At 37.0% G+C, this 23,426-nt stretch overlaps 4 protein-coding genes and 1 long non-coding RNA gene across 6 annotated transcripts; 4 read left to right on the forward strand and 1 right to left on the reverse strand.

Moving 5' to 3' along the window:
- The first annotated feature begins 1,270 nt into the window (after positions 1-1,270).
- On the forward strand, positions 1,271-5,690 carry LOC138132216 (aspartate aminotransferase, cytoplasmic-like). The gene is made up of 6 exons (XM_069049651.1): positions 1,271-1,471; positions 1,529-1,710; positions 3,717-3,825; positions 3,875-4,243; positions 4,365-4,673; positions 5,424-5,690. Exons 1-6 carry the CDS (start codon positions 1,363-1,365, stop codon positions 5,561-5,563), a joined length of 1,218 nt encoding a protein of 405 aa, XP_068905752.1. The 5' UTR covers positions 1,271-1,362; the 3' UTR covers positions 5,564-5,690.
- A 203-nt stretch (positions 5,691-5,893) lies between these two features.
- On the forward strand, positions 5,894-8,791 carry LOC138132211 (GPALPP motifs-containing protein 1). Of its 2 annotated transcripts, XM_069049645.1 has the most exons (3): positions 5,894-5,944; positions 7,232-8,429; positions 8,481-8,791. In XM_069049645.1, the coding sequence occupies exons 2-3, from the start codon at positions 7,236-7,238 to the stop codon at positions 8,625-8,627; spliced, it is 1,341 nt and encodes a 446-aa protein (XP_068905746.1). In that variant the 5' UTR covers positions 5,894-5,944; positions 7,232-7,235; the 3' UTR covers positions 8,628-8,791. The 2 variants fall into 2 exon arrangements, with proteins under 2 accessions (XP_068905746.1, XP_068905745.1); XM_069049644.1 differs by lacking the exon at positions 5,894-5,944 and having other exon boundaries at positions 7,203-8,429.
- Positions 5,951-7,135, forward strand: LOC138132223 (phosphatidate cytidylyltransferase, mitochondrial). The gene has a single exon (XM_069049656.1). The coding sequence runs from the start codon at positions 6,116-6,118 to the stop codon at positions 7,133-7,135; it is 1,020 nt and encodes a 339-aa protein (XP_068905757.1). The 5' UTR covers positions 5,951-6,115.
- On the reverse strand, positions 8,666-22,110 carry LOC138132233 (uncharacterized). The gene is made up of 2 exons (XR_011160025.1): positions 18,656-22,110; positions 8,666-17,110 (listed from the first exon to the last, which is right to left on the reverse strand). It is a non-coding gene; the product is annotated as an uncharacterized lncRNA (long non-coding RNA).
- On the forward strand, positions 11,427-12,964 carry LOC138132229 (uncharacterized). Its single transcript, XM_069049663.1, has 4 exons — positions 11,427-12,216; positions 12,268-12,425; positions 12,531-12,622; positions 12,671-12,964. The coding sequence occupies exons 1-4, from the start codon at positions 12,167-12,169 to the stop codon at positions 12,809-12,811; spliced, it is 441 nt and encodes a 146-aa protein (XP_068905764.1). The 5' UTR covers positions 11,427-12,166; the 3' UTR covers positions 12,812-12,964.
- Positions 22,111-23,426: the final 1,316 nt, after the last annotated feature.

Raw genomic sequence — 23,426 nt, forward strand, 5'->3', positions numbered from 1 at the left:
AAATGGAATATAAAACTGAAGAAGTTTTACTTTCTTAAGAAAGTGTTATTAATAAAAAATGAATAGTGGATTAAGGTTTGCTTAAAGATTGAGACAGAGTCTCAAATGGTCTCTGACTCGCTTACTACAGACGTAACTAAAATTGTACCTATTGGAATGAAATGAGTTGTGGAAGGAAAAAATGTAGTGCACTCTAACGCAAGCAGTGCTTGCCAAAACTAAATAAAATAAATAAACTGAAAGTAAAACAAATTCATCGAAACTGAAATAACAAGACATTACCCCACACTAGTTTCTACTTGGGAGATTTCCAAAAAAAAGTCAACAACGATGCAATCTAGAGAATATTTTAAAGTTATTATGTTATTTAACCAAACAGACTTGAATGGTTAAATAATCTCACTTGCTTTCGTAGAGGGCTTGCTTTACATCCATAGTGACAACACTGCACATCTGCACACTTTAGGATCCCTCTGTTGCCTTTTCCATTTGTTCCATTCCATTCCATTCCATTCATTCGAGATCTATAGGTACCTCAACCACCATATTTCTGGCCAATTGAGCTGGTTAAACTTGTGCAATATTTAATAAACTGTTATTCTTGCTAACAAATTTTCAACATTCGACCTCACCGCGTCAAACATTCGGGGAATCCAACAAACAAAAATGTGATTGTATTTCATGGGCTGTTAAAATTGAATTTAAGACGATTTTATAAAAGGAAATTAATAAAAACAGGTGATTGATTTGCTTTGAGTCCTTATGTTGGTGGCAATTTGGACGCTAACTAACGTCAGCGTAGTCACTAATGCGGCACTTATTCCTCATTATTTTTGGATTGTTTTAAAAAATCCGGAAAATTTATTTAATAGAAAAATACGTAGATTTTGTATAAAATTACGATTACATGTTACGACACTATGATGGATTGTTTAAATTTTATTTCATAATTAACTTAGATTGTTTTTCAAAAAATTTTACAATACAAAACGTATCTCAAAGTGATAATTCCTTTTTATCTACTAGGCACTAATTTAAAAAAAACTATTTCTTCATTTAAACTAACTGAAACGTGTACCTAAGTAGGTATGTACTAAAAAGAAGATTCATTGGAGACCAACATCTTTCTTAATTTTAATCTTTGCAATCTGATATTATTTTAACAACTGTTGTCCATTAATTTTTAAGTAAAATATTTTCTTTATAATAAATAATAAGTTATTATTATCGGTGCATGCATTTGTAATGTAGCCCCTCCCTCGTATGATCAAATTTAAGTCCCCCTACACTCTCATGGACCTAGTGTCCCTCTTGTTCAAAATAATGGTAGTTTAGTCAAGCACCGATTAAGATTGGGTCAACATGTCTAGATTCTCTCAAGTCAAGTTTGGTCCTCCCATTGAGGTCTCCGTTTTAAACGAACGATTTGAAGCTGACACATCTCCAAATAAAATCAATCTAGGTATCGGAAGTAAGTTAGAAGAGTAATTTTTTGGGGGTCTTGTCGAAATTAGTTCACGTTTTGCAGCTTATCGCACCAACGAGGGTCAAACTTGGGTGATGCCAGTGGTTCGGACGGCCGAGAAGGCTCTAGCAGCGGATGAGACACTGGACAAGGAATATTTGCCTGTTTTGGGGCTGGAGAGCTTCACTACCACCGCCACCAAGCTGCTGCTGGGGGCAGACTCGCCAGCTATCAAGGAGAATCGGGTTCGTAATGAGTCTTTCTGTTTGAACCACGAGTATTAAACAAAAAAATCAAAATATTATTCCCAAATATTTAAGACGAAAATTCAACTTGAACACAGTTACCTACATATTCGAAAAAAAAAATCATGAATGAGTTTAAATCTGATTTTTAATATTTCTTGCCTCGTATTTAAAATTATTTCGTGTACCTACAAGAATATTTACAGATTTTTCAACTCTAGTTTTTCGTTCATGGTTTATAAAATCTGTTGTGGAAGTATTTTTTTCCAGAAGAAATTTTAATTCAAAATTTTTCAATTTTGTGTAAGATTAAAAAAATGTCATGACCATGAGCTTTGAAATAATTAAGCGACAACAATCTGAAATTTGTTTGATGTCATTGTGAATAAATTAAAATTAAAAATAGTTGTGTCAAAATAAAAAATCCACCACCTGTTGAATTATGTTGGCAGAAAAAAAGAAATCCCTAGAATAAGTTTCATTTTTTGGGTTGATCCAACCTCCCGCCAAAATTTGACATTGAACTGTTGAGTTTATTTACGTAACACAAAATAATTATTATGTACAAAAAGGTGGTGGCTACCGTATCATAACTTTTGAGTGATATAATAAAATGAGAATAAAAAAACACGATAAATTACGACCTAAACAACTGTCAACAGTTTTTTTTCATAACCCCACTTTTTTCTGACACTCGCAAACACACTAAAAACAAAAGTTGGCGACGTTGTCGGTTGTATTTTCGAGGTAGAATGCAGTTGGTGGATTTATGATTTTGAAACAGATTTGTAGTCGTAGTGCTAAGTTTTCTTAAAATCAAAATTTGAATGTTTTTCGCGTAGTTATATGATTCTTGATATGGCACTCTTCAATTTTGGAAAAGGTGGCATTGTCGCCACATTCTTGAAAATTTTAGAATTCCAGATAATTTTAGTTTGCTATAAAAGTAAAAGCAAAAATGAAGCTTTGGCTCTGAAACTAATGTTTATAAAACATTGTCAAGATTTTACAGTGGTCTTTAATTTTCACCAATTGCGTCAGTTACATGAAAGTTTAGAACAGACCAGTCTGGCGTGTAAATTGTCTTCATCTTCCAAATTCTTTGAATGTACCTACATAAAGTAGGTGCATACGAGTACATATATCCAGGAACTAGTGTACAACATTATAACATTTTATAGTGGAGTATTTTCTTTGTGAACAAGTAAAAAAGAAATTATTTGTCAGAAGAAAAAAATGTAAGTTGATTTTACTATCCGTAAGTTTTAAACGAAACTTAGAAGTGAGTAAAAAATACGACATGAAAGAGATAATGTACTTAAGTTAGTTTCAGCAGTGATTAAAAGAACATCACACACAAATTATTTAAGTGGCTTTCCAGTAAGATTGAATAGTTTGTGAATTAAAGGACAAGACCACACAACAAATCATTTTTTGTTGTGCAAAATAATTAAAAGTTGAAAAAAACTGATGATGAAAAAGTTAGAAAGAACAAAAAATTATTGAAGCATCTACGAAGTAATAGAATCTGGGACAGAACCCGAGATTTTTTTTTTGGCCGGGAATGTCCCTTGTAGTGAGTATGGTAGTTCAATTGACGAGTTCTTGTGTAAATTGGGTTTTTTTGAAAACGCGAGTGATACGACCGTTTTAAAGGCCCACGAGTGCCAAAAAAGCCCAATTGACACACGAACGAGTTGAATACAACGTTTTTTTGTTCGACGAACCCCTTAAAGGCTCCAAATCGCTTAAAATCTTTAAAATTAGTTTGACGTTTCGTTTTGACAAGTGGTGACATTTATCAAAATCCGTTCACACAGGAGAAAATTCTCAAATTCTGACAGTGTCGAACAAAAAAAAAAAATGCACAACTATAAATAAAGATTGATTTTTATTAAAAATGTATTGCCATTCACCCATGAAGGTACTACATATTAACTAATAATAGTAATACTATAGGTCCATGCATTGACCCTACTCACAAGCAGACTGTTTATGCGATTTAGGCTTTCGGAATCCAGACCGTGTCTGGAGCCGGCGCCCTTCGCCTAGGTGCTGAATTCCTAGCAAGAACCGTAGGCTACCCCATCTCTTACATTTCTAAAGAAACCTGGGGTAAGCTGCAAACCGCCCACTTAAAAATTGCTAATTCTGTCGTTACCAGAAAGCCACAGATCCATATTCCCCAACGCTGGATTCAAAGAACTGAGAGAATACAGATACTGGTCGAATTCTAATCGAGGACTCGACTTCGAGGGTCTACTCGAAGACTTAAACAACGCACCGGAGAACTCCGTCATACTTTTGCACGTGTGCGCCCACAATCCCACAGGATGCGACCCTACTCGGGAACAGTGGGTCAAGATCGCAGACGTGATACAAGAACGAAAACTCTTCACATTTTTCGATTCGGTTTATCATGGACTCGCTTCGGGGGACTTAGAAACGGACGCTTGGGCCGTTAAATATTTTATTTCTAGAGGATTTGAACTTCTGTGCGCTCAATCCTTCGCCAAAAATTTTACGTTGTACAGTATGTTTGTTTTTATTTAGTTTTTTAATTGTTAAAACGAGAGAGCGGCCATATTGCAAAGATGGCGCTTACAATTAAACTTTGCGAGTTTATTTAGGAAGGAAAATAAATATATTTTCAGATGAACGAGCTGGTAATCTAATTTTTGTCGTAAAGGACACCGATGTCATCCCCAAAATAAAGTCACAAGTCACTTTCTTAATAAGGGGGATGTACTCAAATGCTCCTAGTCATGGGGCAAGAATTGTCACTCACATTTTGAACAATCCGACTCTTTGCGAACAGTGGAAAGGATGCATTACGGTCATGACTGCGAGATACAAAGACATGAGGGCAGCTCTCAGAGAGGCTTTGGAGAGATTAAACACACCTGGCAATTGGAGTCATCTGACTTCACAGATTGGAATGTTTTCATACATTGGACTTGACGGTAATAGTTATTATTTATACAACTAGTTATGAAAGTCATACTTTTTTTCACGAATTTGCAAATTAATCAAGCAAATAAGTGAAAAAAGAGACTTTCATAACGTGTTGTATACACTATTTTGTTGCATGTCGAAAAAAGTTGAGAAATTTGGTCTAAAAGGATTTATGAAAAATTACAACTAAAAAAAAGATACACTCAATTTCATATAAATGTGCATCTAAGCAAGCCATGAAAATCTGATTTTCTGTTGGTGTGAAAGTTACTTGGATTTTCAAAGTTGCTTGCCCTGCGCGAACCTTGATTATAATTTTTTAGTTTTGTTGTCCGTTTCGGCATTGTTGATTTCAAAAGCACTGTTACATTTTTTTACTGATTAAATTAAAGTAATTCACTAATTCTTATTTGCTTTTGTCTTTGTATTTTCACCAAATAAAGATTTATTGGAGATAACCTATAATGAATCTGTCATAAATGTGACTTTTGTAATGTAACTAAATTAAAGGTGCTTTTACACATGCACAGCTCACTTGATGAACATTTATATGAAATCAACTATAGGTATTATTTGATAATCATCTCCAAGGAGGTGGAACAAAATGATGCAAAAAAGTACTACTTTCACTACAATTTTTTGTGTAAAAAAGTGCTACTTTCACTACGATATGCAAAAATTATTTGTCACAACAGTGCTGTTTACCTTGTTTGTTTTAATAACCTTTTAAAAGTCTACATTCATTAACTTTATTTCAGAAAAACAATCTTTGTATTTGGCTGACAAACATCATATTTTTAAGTTGCCTTCAGGCCGCATCAACATTTGTGGACTCACCCCAGATAATATAGAATATGTAGCGAATGCTATTAATGATGCTGTATTAAATGTACAGTAGCCATTCAGCAAAATTTAGTTAAATTATATTTAAAATGTCTTATAATCGTGGAATGTTTAATAATCGTTGTAATAAATTGTCATAAATTACATTCTATGTATTGTAGTACACAATAAAGATACTGCACCCTCAGAAATGACTTTGGTTTTCTAATTTCCTTTAAGAGTGAAGTAAAAATGATGAAAATAGATCAACCATCTTACAGAACGGAATTAAAGACTCTGGTCATGTTCGGGCATATTTTTTAACAGCATTTTTTGGTGTTTGGATAAAAATGATTTTTGACCTACAAAATGGTGAGATCCATCTGTTTCTGGTAATTTAAAGCCTTAACATTGGTATTGATCTGGTTGGCACCGCGAGTAGTTCGTTTTAAAGGCGGTAGGTATTTTGTCTCGCTTTTTTGAGGTTATATTTAGTTTTACAAATCTAGGCTAACTTTACATTCTTATCAACGCTATAATGCATGTACGCTATTCGTAACACACATTTGAACAATTTCCTCGATGAGTTTGCATTTTCCGTGTCCAGTGTGTGAGGTTATGTTGAAAAATGACAACCCCTAGGCCTATGATAGTCGCCCCGATTTACTCAAGAATTCTGTCAAAGTTCCCCCAAAACTTCACATTTTGCTTCGCCTATGGCTCCGCCGTGAAGAAGCAACTGGTGAACCGGCCAAGGGACAGCATGATCGATTTGATCTACTGTGTGGACAACCCCCTTAGATGGCACGAATCCAACATGAAAATGAACTTTTCGCATTACAGCGGGATAAAATACTTCGGACACAACACGATCGCCAAGTTTCAAGAGAATTTCGGGGCGAAAGTTTATTTCAACACTCTGGTTCCGCTCGAAGACGTCTGGATTAAATATGGAGTGATCGCTACCAAAGACTTGGTTACGGACTTGCTCGAATGGTCCGACTTGTACCTGGCGGGGCGCTTGCACAAACCCGTCGAAATAATCAAAAAGAGCTCCAACCCTGAACTGCAGACTGCCTTAACGCTTAATCTTCAGTCAGCCGTACACTGTGCCCTCCTGCTCCTTCCAGAGTCCTTTAGCGAGTACGAATTTTATCACACCATATCCAACCTGAGCTACTCGGGTGATTTCCGAATGACGTTTGGAGAAAACAAAAATAAAGTCGAGAATATAGTGAGGCCCCAGCTAGTAGGGTTTCGGAACTTGTACGGTTCATTCCTGCACACTTTGACGGACTACGTCGACTTTCCGGTGCTCCAGCGGACCGACAAAGACTCGAAGGAACTGTCGTCTTCTTGCGCTCAAGACGTCAGCCCTCTGGCGAAGCTCCACCATTTGAACCAGTTACCGAGATGGCCCCAAAAAGCTTTGACTAGATTTTGGAACAAGGGGGCCCTCAGACAAGACACCGAGGACGTCTTAAGAGCCATCGCGTATGACCCAGACTGCAACATGATAGTCGACCAGTGCATTCGCGACATCGTGTTCAGATCTTCGGTCGGACAAAGTCTGAAAACCATCGTGAGCGCGGGACTCTTCAAAAGTATTAGATATAGTTCTAGGAAAGTGCGGAAGATGTTCTGGTAGTCTCTTGTATGAACTAGTCCTAGATGTAGAGTACCAAAATAGGGATCACTTTTGTTTTTGCACTGAGATGGTGTTTAGTAATAGATTTTGTTCCAGAAAGATGAATCAGTTTTCTGACTCTGAGTCGCAAGACTCCGATGAAGGTATCCGTTTTAAAACAGACAGTATTAGAAATAAACAAGATAGAAAGATTCTGTCATCAAGTAGAACGTACAGTCGATCTAGATCTAGATCGCCGAAAAATCGGGGTGAAGATAGATCCAGAAGGAGACACAGTGAGAGGTACAGAAGAGAGAGGAGAAGATCGTCCAGTCGCCATTCTTCAAGAAGAAGGGACGACAAACCGAGGAGTGTTCATTCTGAGGAGTTTCGAGTGGTGTCGACCAATAGCGAACAAGAGAAGAGAGAAAGGAGGAGGTCTCCAGCTGGTGATTGTTCGTCTCCTCCAAGAGGAACAAGTGATGACTCAAAAAACTCCCAAGTGACATCACGATCCGCAATAGGACCGGCTCTTCCTCCCAACTTGGCGACCAAGTCGACCAACAGCGACCAAAGCACTGTATCTGACCGGGACGGGAGAAGTTCCAAAACTAGTGACGCAAACGAGGAGTTCAAGGATGGTCTAGTCAGTCCGCGGCTCAAAGAGCCCACAGCGATAGGCCCCGCCCTTCCGCCCCACCTATCAAGCAAGCCGACCAACAGCGACCAATGCATAGGTCCGCAGCTGCCTCCCCATTTACTCAAAACCACCGGCGAGTCCTCCATTGGGCCGCAGCTGCCTCCTCATTTGCTCAGAAAAGAAGAACCCACCGATTCTTCGCGCATCGGTCCCGAACTGCCGCCACACTTGCGCCAGCAGCCGGAAAACGAAGAAAGCGACGAGGATGTGTACGGTCCGCTCCCCGCAGACACGATGCACCAGTCCAAAGCCCAAATCGCTCTCGAAGAGCGAGCCCTCCTGCTGAAGATGGACCAGTTGGAGCCCAACAAGGACAAGGCCAAAGTGCGCGAAGAGTGGATGCTGGAGCTGCCGGAGGTGAAAGCCGCGAATTTCGGCTTGGGGCCGAGGCAGTTCAGGAGCAAAGCCGGCCCTGACATGTCCGACAGGTCCTCATGGACCGACACGCCCGACAAGAAAGAGAAGAAAGGCGAGAAGGTGGATCTGAAGAAGGATGCCGAGAGGAAGGAGGTGAAGAGGAGGGACGAGGAGCAAGAGAGGATGGCGAAGAGGCACAAGAAGAGCAAGGAGAGTTTGCTGGAGATGCATCAGAGCGATATGAAGAAGAAGAAAAAGGTTTGTGAGGTGATCGGTTTTTTTGTTGTGTTTCATTGAGACTGTTTGCAGGAGGAGGGGCCGAGCGAGAGGAGGCCCTTCAACAGGGAGACCGACCTTCAGGTGAATCGGTTCGACGAGGCGCAAAAGAAGGCCGTCTTGAAGAAAGCTCAGCTACTTGATGACAGATTCTCCAGTGGCCAGTCAAAATTTTTATAAGTAGAATTATTCTTAAGGTCAACTCTTAAGTTTCAAAGTCTCGTTCATATTTTATTAGATGATACAGATACAGTATAAATAAGATTACAAAAACGACGGTTACGAAACTTTTACATTATTAATTCCCAATACCAACTTTTTAACAATAAAGACTTCATGTTTCACGCTGTGTTTTATTTTATTACCGTTGTCATCTGTTGCGGGCTGTTCAGCACCGTTGTGAAAAAGGCGTTCCGAGTATGGAATAGAGACGTCGGTTATTCTGAAAAACGATTGGAAAAAGTTGTCCAGTTATATATATTTTTTCACTTACAAAGGTCGACGCGCTTCTTTTGAGGTGATTATTTCCTTCAAATGTTTAGCAACCAATTGCGTGACAAATATTGACCAATCAAAACGAGAAAACAAAAAATAACCCGATAAAATTTCTCTAAAATGCACACTGTGCAATTATTTTGAATAAAAAGGATTGGAAATAATGCGTTTGTTTTCATTCTATTCAGGAAATAATCAGCCGTATATGTACGTCTTCTGACCTCATTTATGGATGTTTTCGTTCATTAGCAAAAAATTTTCCGATAAAAAATTTTGCACTTGGGATATACAGTGTGGAATAAAATGATTTACATCTAGTTACCTTTGCATTACCCTTGTAAAAATACGAAATGCCGCTCTACAAAAAAAAGAAAGCCTAACCTCAAAATATTCCAAAATTCCAAATGTGATTTATTGCGAAGGAATGATATGAATGCAAAGTAGAGATTGAAATTAAAAAGGAGCTAACAAAAGCAAGTCACAGCTAGTGTTGAAAGTGGCCACCAACGTTTGTTAATTCAATTTAGTAAATTGTAACAATTGTCAATTCGATTGATGACATTTATTGACAGAACTAATAGTTCGGCACTTCAAAAAAAAAAAAGTAGAGCGGTACAGGAAAATTTACATGTGCAAAAATTCCAAAGGTATCTCCCACAACCACAAATGTCTATGGCCGGAATTTTCCCTATACCTGAATTCAACTCATCCTATACAATAACTGACAGCAATTTGGTTCGGATTGGCGGCAAACAATTTTTCGAAAAATACCATGAATCCGGACCTTCTATCGAATTTTCACCCCGGAAAAACATTTATTAAACGGCCATAGCTCCCTTATTAAGCAACATATGGCAATGAATTCTGCACCGTTGCATTGCCCTTGTCAACGCGCTTGTCGGAATGTCCGAACAATCATGTCATATTTCGGACAGGAAAAAATGTAAAACTGAGTCAGTTTATCCATCATGATTTGTTGTCTTTTTGGACGGCTTTGGTGGTAACTCTCTATTTGCGATTCTTCATAATAATCATAATGATCATATTTTATTTTGTGTCTTTAATATTCAATTAAATACCTGCATAAATAATTCTTTAGACAAAATAAATCTTGTCGTAAGAATTTTTTTTTTTGATAACTACATAATCAGAATAGATTATTGTGACTCAAGAGGAAACCATATGTTATTAATTACTCAATTACATAACTAAGATAGTCTTGCACGTTTTATCATGTAGGTATGGAATTCAACGTTGATTAGTTCGACGTAACATTCTTTGTTCATACAAGATTTTATTATTATTTTGTCTATTTTTTCTTACCGAATAAATTAACTAGGATATTTTCATATTTGATGGCGGAAACAAAAGACTGAGAAATGTCACAAATTTGTATTGTCAGTGTCAAATTTCTCAAAGACGTTCGTGATTTCGACAGAAATGCAGCAAACTGGCAATAAGAAAGTTATTCATCGTCGAACTAGAGACAAAATTTGTAATACGTTTGATTATATGAGAATAACTTTTCCTTTTGAACCACTGACAAAAATTGGTTCCCTTAGAATTTATTTTTTCAATCAATTTAGCGAAAGTTTAAATTTACCTCGACATTCCTTTTTACGGCGTTTATGACAAATTTGACACTGACAATACATTTTTGTGACATATCTCAGTCTTTTGTTTCCGCCACCAAATATGACAATACCTCTACTAGTTTTTTATGGATTTTACCCTGTTTTTAAAGGTATATTTAAAAAGTTAAAATTCGCCTTCGGCTCTTGAGGCTGTGTTGAATTTCAAGGCATTTCGGCCTGCCCTGTTTTAAAAAAATATTAAAAAAGTCAAAACTAAAGCATTGCGATCTGTATTCGAGAATTTAGGATAAAGTTAAAATATTTAAATCTGTCAAACCTTAAAACAAACAGATGTCAATGTCAATATGAGATAAGTTGTAGATATCTCTTCAGTACACCAAGAAGATTTAGATTTTTACTTTTTAAGACAAACACTGAACACATTTTTAAGTCAAGATCACACTAGTGTACCATTTAATTCTACTAGTTAGCATATAATTATCATATGACTGCAGTAAGATTTCTTTTTCCATTTGTTCGAAGACTTTAATTCTGTTGACGCTGGACACTTTGTTCCTTTATTCCATTCGGATAATAATTATTATCTGATTCATTACTACCCTGTTCTTGTTTTTGTAGAAAGGGTGTTGAAACTTGAATTGCTACTCAAAGGTGAAGGTTCTTCTGTAAAGACAAAGTTTCTACCAAAATTTTGGTTATTCTGCTGTTCTACTACCTACTACAACTCTTTACTTTTCCTTCTAAAGTGGTTCTACACATCAGGCGCGTTTCTACATTTCTAAATTACACCTTTGCTTTAGCTTTAGACTAAGTAGAAAAATTGTACAAAATACATGTAGTGTAGATCTATTTATTTTCATCTTTTTACAGTTATTTGACATTTCATGCATAATCCATCAAACCAACCGCTCTCAATCTAACACTATAGAATGTGATTCTTAATTCTAATGAAATAAAAATATTCTCGATACTCAAACCCGGACTATAATTTTGCAAGTCTTTTACCACCACTCTTGTTACAAATATTTCTAGTTTCCGATCTCGATCATATTTTATCTTCTATGTAGAGGGTGGTGTTGTGGTACAGATTGTTGTTTGTTTTCTGCAACTTATAGAACATCACAGCAAGACACGCCGCAGCACACACAAATATGAGGGCGAACATCACCGGAAGCAGATAATTAATGATGTACTTTTTAATTAAATCTAACTTGGTGATTTTTTTTTCTTTCTCGCTTTCGCCCTCACCAGCCGAAGTGGTCGGACCGTACCCTTTCAAGAAGTCAGCCATGGTGTTTTTCCTCAACGAGATGTAAACTGTTGACACTTTACTTTTTGACAGGTATTTGTTTTTGTTTGGGGAAAAGTTCCCAGTTGGACGAGTTTTCAAAAATTGACACTCCCAAAGCGACGTTGCCAGGCTGAGCCCAAATTTTCTCGTCGGCGGAAAAAACCAAACGATGGGTGGTGAATCCTCCAATAAGAATTCTGCTCGAGTCATTGTTACACGAAGAAACGCAATAACGATAGCGTTTCGCAAGTATTATTTTAATTCGAGTCATAAGTCGAAGCGTACTGGCTCATTAGTCACGCAGTTTGCTCGCAATTAAGAGTCGAGGGTTGCTCATCATGAAAGAAATTTATGAAATGATGCTGGTGTTTTCGGTGATTTGTCTGGCGTAAGTGCAGATTCTTGTGATTAATTAATGCGGGGCTAATTCAAGTTTCAGTTTAGGGAATTCGCTTCCGGTTCAGTTCCAGCCAGACGAGAAGAAGGAAGAGAGCGAAGACAATGAAATCGACAAACAAGTAAATAAGAAAGTGATTAATTCCGATCTGAAAATTGCGAAGGAGGAACACCCGCTGGAGGAGCAGAAGAAGTGTAAATGTAAGTGTGATTTTAATTGTCGTTACTCCGTCAACTTTCTTTCAAGTTGCAAATTAAAACTTTGAAAAAAAATAAATACTCAACCCAAAAAATTATCACTTTCAGACAACTTTATTGTGATTAGAAGACACAAGAGTCGCGAATATGACTCGGATACGCAGTTGTTCCAGGAGTATTTTAGTACTAAAGACAAAGCGGTGAGTTACACTTCATGGGTGGACATTTTTCGCCAAATATTTTTCCAGAAACGCACTTTGCTGATCATTGGCAAATACTTCGTGATTTTTTACATCGTCACTGGCTACATCGTGGGACTGGATGGTGAAGTTCCTGAAGTTCTGTTCGTGGTGGGTCTGCTTTCGCTCTATTTAAAATTTTTATTTTAATTTACTTTTATTAGTGAGACTTGCTTGTGCGCAATGCCACTCACGTAGCGTTTGTAGTTTTTCTCTATTTTGTGCTTTATAATATTAATAGTTTTTAATTGTGGGTTAAATATTGTACGGGGGAATTGTTTAATAAATTGAATTTAATGAAAATATTTTATTTGAACAAAACCATATTTATTTTAGTGTGAAAGTAATTTTGATTTTACTTAAATAAAAAATTAATGGAAGACTGCGTCTCGTTCTTTCAAACCTTTGTTCGATTCTGTTATACCGCATTACCAACCTTGTGGCGTAATATCCTATTGTTCACACAACAGAGGTATTGGCAGATATACTTCTTCTAAATATTTTCCTGGGTGTCTACCTTTTATTCAAATTTTAAAATTGAGTTTAGAGTTTAGAGTCAAATAAAAAAATTGTCAGAACCGATAAGGACCAAATTTCGCACGTCCTTTCTTAAATTTAACTTTGTTGCCTGTTATGAAGAATTTCAGGAACATTTTCCCACCGAAACAGAAAAATAACAGAAGTAGCAAATAACGCTGCCATGGAAGCAGCTCTATCTAAATCCATTTCAAAATCTTCCCGGCGCATCTACCATTTTTGTAAATTAAAAAAATTAAAATTTATTATTTAATACGGGAGAACAATTTGTCTGTCTCCTTTCAATCTTCTACAATAAAATTTGTGAAATACAGTGCTTATCCTGGATTAACCTGCTGAACTAAGACATATTGGCAGATTTTAAACATTATGATATAGGTTTTTCTTCCTTTGATACGTTGTTTTGTTAACAGATTAGTATCGAGTGTCGACAGCTGGTGAATATTTTACTTAAGAAGGGAAGCAAGGTCCAGGAGTAATTATGCGCACAGTAACACGGATATTTTTTAATTATGCAAAGTGTCGAGTCCCCGAAGAGCATCCCAGTCCTCATTTAATCCATCCAGGGACAAATTAAAATCGGATCTAGCCAAGGAGGAGTTATTTTCGCCATCCCACTAATCTCCCTTTAACCGTCAAGGTGTACACTGCTAATATCATCGACTTTCCTCGCCGAGTCGCAATTTAATAAAGCGGATCCTTTGGAAGGCTTGCACCGTTATTAATTTCGCATTAGATTTGACAAATCTGGTAATGAAAAGAGCCGAGAAGATTTTTAAATTGACGTCCTTTATGCCAGACATGAAAGGACATAATTGAATTTAAAAAACTTTCTCGATGAGAATGCCCCGGTTATAAATTTTTTCCTTTCTCCGGATCACGGAACGGTACTTATTTTTCAGTGGAGTTATTAATAAATTAATTCCCCGCCGAACAAAAAACACCCCGCTTTGTGTTTCGAAGAGATATTTATTACGAGTCGATTCTGATGCTTCATGAATAATTCACGCTTCTCGCCGTTCTATTTTTCAAGAAAAACGGAACGAAAGTGCCCGACCAGGAATTGTTATTTTAAATTCGGTAATTCGATCGCCACGACCGTTCTGTAAATAATATTTTGGGATCGCTGCGCGGAAATAAATAAGACGAAATGGGTGATAACGCCTATTTGGTGGAGCACGGAGAACTGCATTGCAGTGGTTGGGCTGATCCCGCTTTTGCAATTCAAATTCGGACGTGCTGAATTGCAAAGCACCTTGCAACTGAATTTATGGTCAACAGTAAAAACCAATTTCTCTATCTTTTTATGAACTTTCGAGAGTTGATTCATTCGGGATCGCGACACATCATGGAACTGTTTACAAAAGAAAATTTACCAACTTGGTGAGCGATGAAGCTCGGAGGTGGAGTGGATTTTATTAATGAACCTTAATGAACCGAATAGGTTCGCTAAATTAAGTAACATCATTAATTAGTAATAAACATTCTTAACAGTCATTTATTGGTGCCACAATTTTTGCTAGTACCAGGTCTTGGAAGAAACTGAGGAGAAAAGGTGAAGAACAAATCTCCAAAGAATTCCACAAAACGAGTGCGGCGGTGTAGTGAGGGTTGTCTATATGCAAGGTGCAATTATATGTTCTGAGTTTTTATTAGATGGCAAGGTACAAAATGAGATGGAAATTCGTTTACCAAAACCTTCACCACATTTTTTTCAACTAAAAAATTATCTTACAGTTTAAAATGTCCGCTCATATTTTGCGAAATGCACCGGACGACGAGCAAGAAATCCAAACCGGGACCAATAATAATCCGTTGTCTTTATTTCGGGAGCGTCGCTTCCTGTTGACGGAGACGTAATTCCCGGCGCACGTTTCGTCAGGATTTTTGGTCCCGAGGGTTAGTTTATTACGGTCGGCTTTGCAGTAATTCCCAGCGAGGCCGTCCGGCTCACAAACCAATCAGACACCACACCATCACGCACCAGATTGCATCCAACGACCTACGCACAAATTAAATCTCATTCAAAAAGACACCTTCTCTCTTCCAAAGTGACCCGGTTTATGGGGTGGCGTCGCATAAAAAACGGGCGCGCCTGGAATGTTTTAATAGAAATTATTTTATGAATTCCGCTGACCCTTGCGTTAATCCGGTGGAATTCATGAAATTCTCTTTTATTTCACAACTGCGTGGTCTCGGAGTAAGAATGACGGTGTTTTTAATTGCGTAATGAGGGTACTTTGTGGAATTAAATGGTGGACAAGGCAAAAGTTATGCGGGGAGGGGTGAAAGATTCCGGTTTGGCTCTGGCGGCACAAAAATAAAAGATTTGGATGCTTTCAAAAATGTTGGAAACTGATTTTTTTCAAATTGTGAAAACTACAGATTGCGTATTTTCAAGTTACCAATTATTTAGTTAAACCACGAAGATCTCTGGCTGAATCTGGGCGGGTTTCTTAGTCTTTATTATTACAAAAACGTTTCCGCCATATGAAAACACTCATCGCTGTAAAGTTTTTTATTGCTTGTTCCACGTTTAGCACAAAAATAACTACACCTTTTTGTTCCATGATGTTTTCTCAACATAAAGTTTTGTCGAACATCGTTGAAGAAAAATGAATCAAATAATTATAATAAAATTTCTTCTTCCCTGCAAGGAAGACACAATCAAATTTATTTGCTTGTGGAAGTGATATTACATCATTATTATTAAGTTCGCCGACTAAACGTGGAGTTACAATCAGGACTACGAACTTGAAACTGGTGTTAGAATTACTTAGAATATAATTCAGGCTTAAGTAGGACTAAATGAAGTGATTAATATGATTACACTGGAGCTATTCATTACAACAAGAACCGTCTCAAACTGCTATCAATATGGCCTTAATAACAAACTTCTAACACCGGTTGCTGACAATTTCCTTGATAACATCTGCTGCATAAATAAAGACGTCGAAGTTAAATCCTCGTCCAATTCCCAGATGCATCCCGACGAAATTGGAAATTTCAAATTCACTTATATCGTTCAATTTGGGTTAATGAAATCTTTCTTGTTTAAATTTCAATCTGTTACGGAATAACTTATTTCCCGAATGGAATTTTTTATGAGACGCAAAAAAGCTCCATTCATAAATGAGATGAATGCTGTATGTGCCAATCACGAAATGACTGAAAAGTATTTTTACTGTTTGGTGTATTTTGTGTTGCATACTCGACGACCAATTTGTGAGTTAAAAACAAATCAAGTTATAAAAGCGAAAAATCGACAGCAAAGTTGGTAATTTATGGGCGGTGGCGTTGTTTCCGACCTGATAAAGATGTTGACTGCGATCGCAATCGACGAGAAGCTAAATTGGATCTCATAAATCACACCAACACTGAACACATTTAATTACTGCTTCGGCTTGATCTGTAACACTTTTTGGATTTCTTTTCGGCTCGAGCTGCGTATAAATCGCGCGAATATCGCTTTATAGGATATCCACCATAATATGGATGAAGCCAAGAGAGGAATTTCCTTTTTCAGATTCTCTAATGTAATATTTCTTGACTCGGCGGAGAATCCGCGCTCGTTTATAAGGTTTCCACGATAAGGTCATTCCCTTTTACGACAGCTTTTCCGGAAAATGATCCCACATAATTTTACGTTTCCAATAATTTTTTTTAAGCCGTCCATCGAAAACGCATTACTCACTGCCGATGCGGATCTCTTACGTCTTCCCTATGATCAAGCTGACAAAGTTGCATCCATTAGGGATGCCTTAACGGAGGAGGAAATCAATTTTGGACGGTAAGAAGATTTCGGCCTCGATGACAATTTGAATCTGTTTTTCAGGGGCGGATTCCGCCACGACATCAGATGTGGATGCAGATTCGGCATGATTATTTCAGGGCGTATTACACTGGAAGTAACTAATTACACACAAATATTAATGTCTGTAATTTTAACAGAAATATAATTTTTTTGTTTTTATTTAGCTATTGAATTTTTTTGAAGCTTTTACCTTAACAGCCAAAGCAAATCTCACAAAAACACATTTTTATCGACATCATATAAAAGGATAACACATCGAAATTGTCTGATCGCGTGCTCGCGGGTAAAATAAAAAGAATATATTTATCACAACAAATTTTCCTTTTTCTGATATTTAGTAATGGGCTTTTAATAAAAAATTCGTTTGTGCGGCGAGATTTAATTGATGAAAAAACTTGCCCGGCGCATTCACCAAATCCGCTAAAACATTCTCTCTCAATCCGCGAAGCGCACAAACTTTAATAAAATTCTCGGTCGCAGATGTTCGTCGAAGACCTCCACATCGGGAAATTCACGAGGTAAAGGATCACGACAATCTATCAACCGCAACGGTGATTTTCCGGGAGCATTGATTGGAGGATTACTCTTTTTCCATCGGAAAGAGGGACGGCGCTGTTCGTACCATGCTGCGACCCGAGCCGCCCCTAATCCGGTTCATTTATCTTTTCAGAAGAGATACAAAGACACCATCGAATTCGTTGCGGCTGTTTTTATCGCGAGCAACAGCGGAAGCTGCTGGACGAATTTAGGTATCTCCCCCGCATAAAACGGTAATACCGTCAGGGGACGTATCTTGTGAATTAACTTTACGGTCGGCTGGATTCCGTTAACAGTTTTATTCCTTCGGTATGTATCTCACGGAATTGCGTTTTAATGCCTTGTTACCCTTGAGGTCGGCCTCGTCCAGCTATGACGTCATAAATTGCTTTAAATCCATGATAAATTTAAACCGGACAAGGCCTTAATGTTATTTAATCGGGATTCGGCCACTCGTTCATGAATAAATTTACACCTAAATCACGGTAGTCCGGTGCTGGACTTGCGCCATATTAGCCGCCATATTTACATGATTTTCGCTTCGTCGCTTCCGGAATGAAATTATCCGGGGACGCTAAAACATACCGAGGTGCTACAAAAAATCATCACCTGCAAACACAACTTTGAAGAAAAAACACCAAAAATGGTGCTGCAAGTTTTTGACATAATTGTTGAGTCGATATTGTTTATTTAAATAAAATTAGATTTTAAATTGTTAATTTTCATTGTTAATTGAGTAAAAGTTTGAAACAAAATTTGCATCGAAGAATCGCAATGCAGAACATAACCTTGACTCTGTAGAACAGACAAATCGTTTCATTTTTCACCGAAAATATTTTTTGTTCAAATCTAACGAAACAAAGTCTTAAAACATTAATCTGGTATTTCTCTACATTTTCCACTATTTTTTAATGCACCACTCCAAACTATTTGCGTTTTATTCAATTTTTAAACTTTTCAATTTTAATTATTTTAATTTGTCGGAATCGGCGCCGGCCATGTTCTGCAATCAACTGGCAACGATGCGTAAGTTTGGCAAGGTCGAATTCATAGACAAGATGCGACAATCTTTTACATTCCGATAATTTTTTGTCGGGTTCACTCACATTATTTTTCTCTTCGCTATGTTTGTTTTACAATTCTTTCATCTGCCAAAACTGTTCCTTTCTTAAATCCGTTTCTTCAAACACCTTCAACTTTTTGCAATTTGACTCGCAAGTCGCAATGACGCAGTATTGCCACATCTACTTCACACAAATAACAACAGTAGTCAAATCATTTACAATTTTTCTATTTTCGATTACTGAAATATTTAAACATTCAGTCGTGGATTATACTGCGGCACAGCTAAATGAAAATAAGGATTTTTTATGCCCACGCGATATGTGTTCAGACAACGTTTATTTTGTAACTTAAAAATATAGATGTATTTTGACTAATCAGGTGGGAGATGGTAGAAACATTTTTGGAGCAAGAAAAAATAATATTTTATTCAAAAATTTACTTCTTGAGATTAATGACGAAAGTTTTTGGTTGATCCTCGACAATTTCCTCAACTACATGAACAACTTTTAGAGTCTGTTTTGTTGGGCTTCAGCGACCTTTTTTTTTGTTATGCTTTCAGTCTGCCACAACCATTCTACAGTACGATCTAAAGAATCCACAAATTGTTTATAATCAACGACAACAACACTGAATAGGACTATTGATAATTAGTTGCGAAAAAATTTTTTTCTATAATTGATTCAAAAAATTGAAATTCACGCATAGTTATCTGTGCCTGAAGTGAGTCATTTTCTGACGTGTATTTTTTTTTGCATTGTTAGTAAGATCGAAACCATAGAAACCATACAAAACAGTGTGTGAAATGCAATTTCACGCATACGACTATTTCTGTTTTTCATATCACGCACTGTTTTTTATTAGTTACCTAGCAACATGGTCACTGCATTGAAACTTCAGAGTTCCTTCAAAAATTTGAATTTTTAATTTCAATTTTTTGAATCAATTATAGAAAAAATATTGTTTATATTTCGTGCGCGAAGATGTTTTTGTGCATTCAAAGGCTTATACTGCCTCGACCTTCGTCTCGGCGTAAAAGACCTTTTCATGCACAAAAAACACTCTCTTCGCGCACTTAATATAAAAATAACTATTTTTGTTCAACACTGTCAGAATTTGAGAATTTTCTCCTGTATGAACGGATTTTGATAAATGTCACATCTTGTCAAAACGAAACGTCAAGCTAATTTTAATGATTTTAAGCGATTTTGAGCCTTTAAGTGTCTCGTCGAACAAAAAAACGTTGTATTCAACTCGTTCTTGTGTAAATTGGACTTTTTTTGCACTCTTTAAAACTGGCCCACCCATTAAAAAAAAACCCAATTTACACACGAACTCATTAAATAAATAACTATTCGATCATAAGCACTTTTTGCTCAGTTGAGTAAACAGTTTTGAAAAAAAAAACTTTTTTGATGAAAAATGCGACAGAATAAAAGACAATGACACTGACGCAATTGCAAAATTTGAAGTTAAACTGACACTCTATACGTTACGACATTTGTAACAAAAAACAATTGTGACTTGACCAGAAATTTATTTAGATTTGAAAAAAAAACCTGTCAAATCCAGAGAAATTGGTCCCCGTCTGCGACTCGTGCTTATTTCCAGAACACTTTTCTTCCAGTTTGAAATTTGTTTGGCTGTGCCGCACTATTGGGTGTTGAAAAACCCATTGTCCTGCGTGTCCTTGCAAGGCAAGCTAGACAAACGCAGTGATTAACCCCTAACAGTCCCCGATAATTCGACGACCCGGTCGACGTTTCATCCGTTCCGGGGACAATTTATGCGTCCTGCGGCCTTTTTCGCTCACCTAAAATTGGCTTTACCGCCAGGAGACGCTCTCGAACAATGTGAAACACGACGCTCTTTCCGCACCATTAAACCTCAAAATAAAAATCTTCTGCTCCATAAAGACCTCGACCTTAAACCTCCGCGCACGATTGAATTACCCCCATAAAAAATAGTTTTCCTGCCGGATTGTTCAGATTATTTCCGCTCTTAATTGCACCCTTCGCCGAATTACCGTTATAATCGTAAATTTAATTAATTCAGTCGAATCGCAAGAATTCGTAGTATGCCAAACTTGCGACCAACTATGCCACCCCCAAGTCTTGTAGAATTATTACTATTGATTGTTTCGGCGCGGGGTTGTTTCTGCGGGACTTATAAATCATCGGTTAAGCTGGATTCTTGCGGAATCGGTTTACGAATCGCAAGTTTTTACAAGCGGGCTAAGTCTCGTGAGAACTTCGCTCATAAAGTTTGTGTGTTTGCAGAATGGAGTTTCCTTGCTGTTTTTATGTAAAAGAAACGCTGGAATGCTTGTCGAAGCAGTTAACGAGGGCGGTAATGATCTCGGTAATGCTGATTGGCCCTTCAATATCGCCCCGAAGGGTGAAGGAAATGGGTGAAGTAACGGCAGAAGAACAGTCGTAAAGGTGCATTATGGCGTTCCGAAAATTAAAATTACATGAAGGTTATTGAAAATAAAAACGAAAACATGAGTAGAAATGGCGACAGGAGGAAATTCACAAATAGAAGCTAATAACAATTAAAGCAAAAATTTGGGCTTTTTCAGTGATGAAGCTTGGTTTCAAAGTTGTAAGAAATTTTAGAATCGTTCATTAATCAACTTGATGATGAAGAACTTCAATATGGCTATTTTCAACAAGATGGAGCCACCGCACGCACAGCAGCATTTTGCACACTTTTTGGTTTCTACAAAAGATGTGTCGTGATACAAAATTTAAATTCTTTAGACTGAAATATTTACGCGTTTATTAAGGATTGTTGTGACTTATTAGAGGTGCCACAATGGCCGAATCCGCCCAAATGGCCAACTGTCGTCGGCAATTTGTTGTCGATTATTCCTCCTGCTATTGAAACTTTTGTTAGTTGTGTGGGCCGCAAATCTCCATTCATTAATCAACTTAATGGTTGCGGTCCAAAACAGACATTATTTAGTTGAAAGTGCTTTTTTCTTGTACAACGACCGTTCCCAAATTGCGCAACTCCATTATTTAACCAAATGACGAAGCCCGGATAATGAAATTATTCCATTTAACTGTTGTTATGAAATAATCGAGTTTTCTTGTAATTCCGCTGTGATGAATAAAAAAAAACTGTGTCACAAACAATTATCGGAAAGATTAATTTTGTCGCGAGTGGGTGATGTTCATTAGACAGCGTCATGTAAAATGGGGAATTGGCGTGTGATTGAAAATTTAATGGAATTGTTTTTTGCGGCTTCGAGTGGCTGCACTGAAATGGTTGGTTGGACTGGTTGTCGGCGGGGAATAGTTTGGCGTTCGGTGTAGTTAAGGCTTGTTTAAAATTGGTTTGTTCGAAGCTTTGCGCTTAACCTGGCGATCAAACACGGTGCCAGAATTCGATGGAGGTTTGTGAGGGATTGTACATTAATTCAGCAGGCATGTCGATGGCAGAAAATCAATTATTTTTAGTTGAATACGACGGAACTGTAGCTATTATTGAAATAATACAAATGAAAAAGTGTTGAAAAAATTTCCTATTTCAGTTTTAGTGCAGCACAAAATTCCTGGTAAAAATCTCAGTTAGACTGTTACGAAAATGTTTCTAACCTAAAAATTCACAAAGAAGCAAATTCGTTTGGAATTGGACACATATGCAACCAGCCTTACGAATATGCTACGAATTGCTGTCGCTTGTTCTAAATTGAGCTACACTGTATGCTTTGCGAAAGCATTTGCAAGTTTGTTGCCTAATCCTTGATTCTGCTAACCTACAGAAAACACATTAAAAATTCACAAAGTTTATTTACGAAGAGGCAGGCTTTTTTTTAATTTCCAGTTTTGATAATAAAGCTTGAAAATTCTATATAAGATATTTATGAAATGCAAATTGGGATGTAGCTTGTTGCCACGCAATATTAATTTTAAATGATGTTTTAGAGAAAAATATTTAGATAAGAGTGTATAAGCAACGATTTGGGTGGTTTTGTAGATTACGAAATTGTTGTACATACATATACATATTACTTAAAAATCAAAGCAAAAAGTAAATTTTTATTAAAAAACGTGAAAAGACGATTTTAATCGGGTGCTTACATAGTTACACACTTGTGTAATGAAGTCTGGGGTAATTCCGATCATTTTTAAAACTCGTGTATTTGATGGAGATTTTGTTGATATGAAATGGAACAAAAGCAGAAATGTTTATTAAACTTTTGTTAACATGTCTACATAAGGAAAATTTGAGAATTTTTGAAAATATTATTTCCAGTATTTTCGGCTGGCTCAGGACTATTTCTATTTTCTAACTTCTGAACTATCGACTTCTTTTCTCTAATTCCTTGAGAGAAATTTTCTCTTAGGTGGAACTTTCGAATGCCTTTTCTCTTATCTATTATATGATATGTGAGACTTGGTACGTTCCCGGTCATTAGACAAAAAGCAACTTACCGAAAGCTGGCGATCCAGAGAAGTTGTTAAATATTAGATCGAAGACACTACAAAATTTAACACAGCAAATTGAGTTCTTTTCGGTATATTTGGGGTGATCGGAATTACCCCAGCGTACCACGAGTTCTCGCTTTTACTGTCCCAGCACACAAGATTATTACTTTACATTTCTCAGTATTAGCTCTTGACTAAAATTAACCAAAAATACGAGTATGTACAACACGGAAGTAGTTATTGGCCTTGATAATTTAGTTAGAATGAACCGAATAAAGTTGTATGTTCTTTGTACAGCTCTGCAAAACTTTACACACTTGTTGGCTCCTCTCTAGAATTTACTCATATCCTCTCTCTATACAATTTGTCACCAAGTTTT

Source organism: Tenebrio molitor, chromosome 5 (assembly GCF_963966145.1).
Source record: "Tenebrio molitor chromosome 5, icTenMoli1.1, whole genome shotgun sequence".
Classification (NCBI taxonomy): Eukaryota; Metazoa; Arthropoda; class Insecta; order Coleoptera; family Tenebrionidae; genus Tenebrio; species Tenebrio molitor.

Excerpts from the sequence above, each read along its gene's own strand:
- LOC138132216 (XM_069049651.1), top strand. The coding sequence starts at position 1,363 with ATGTCTAGATTCTCTCAAGTCAAGTTTGGTCCTCCCATTGAGGTCTCC. Across the intron at positions 1,711-3,716 it reads CAGCTATCAAGGAGAATCGG|GCTTTCGGAATCCAGACCGT; the intron begins GTTCGTAATGAG and ends TATGCGATTTAG. Across the intron at positions 4,674-5,423 it reads TTCATACATTGGACTTGACG|AAAAACAATCTTTGTATTTG; the intron begins GTAATAGTTATT and ends ACTTTATTTCAG.
- LOC138132223 (XM_069049656.1), top strand. The coding sequence starts at position 6,116 with ATGACAACCCCTAGGCCTATGATAGTCGCCCCGATTTACTCAAGAATT.
- LOC138132211 (XM_069049644.1), top strand. The coding sequence starts at position 7,203 with ATGGTGTTTAGTAATAGATTTTGTTCCAGAAAGATGAATCAGTTTTCT. Across the intron at positions 8,430-8,480 it reads ATATGAAGAAGAAGAAAAAG|GAGGAGGGGCCGAGCGAGAG; the intron begins GTTTGTGAGGTG and ends GACTGTTTGCAG.
- LOC138132229 (XM_069049663.1), top strand. The coding sequence starts at position 12,167 with ATGAAAGAAATTTATGAAATGATGCTGGTGTTTTCGGTGATTTGTCTG. Across the intron at positions 12,426-12,530 it reads GGAGCAGAAGAAGTGTAAAT|ACAACTTTATTGTGATTAGA; the intron begins GTAAGTGTGATT and ends TATCACTTTCAG. Across the intron at positions 12,623-12,670 it reads TTAGTACTAAAGACAAAGCG|AAACGCACTTTGCTGATCAT; the intron begins GTGAGTTACACT and ends ATATTTTTCCAG.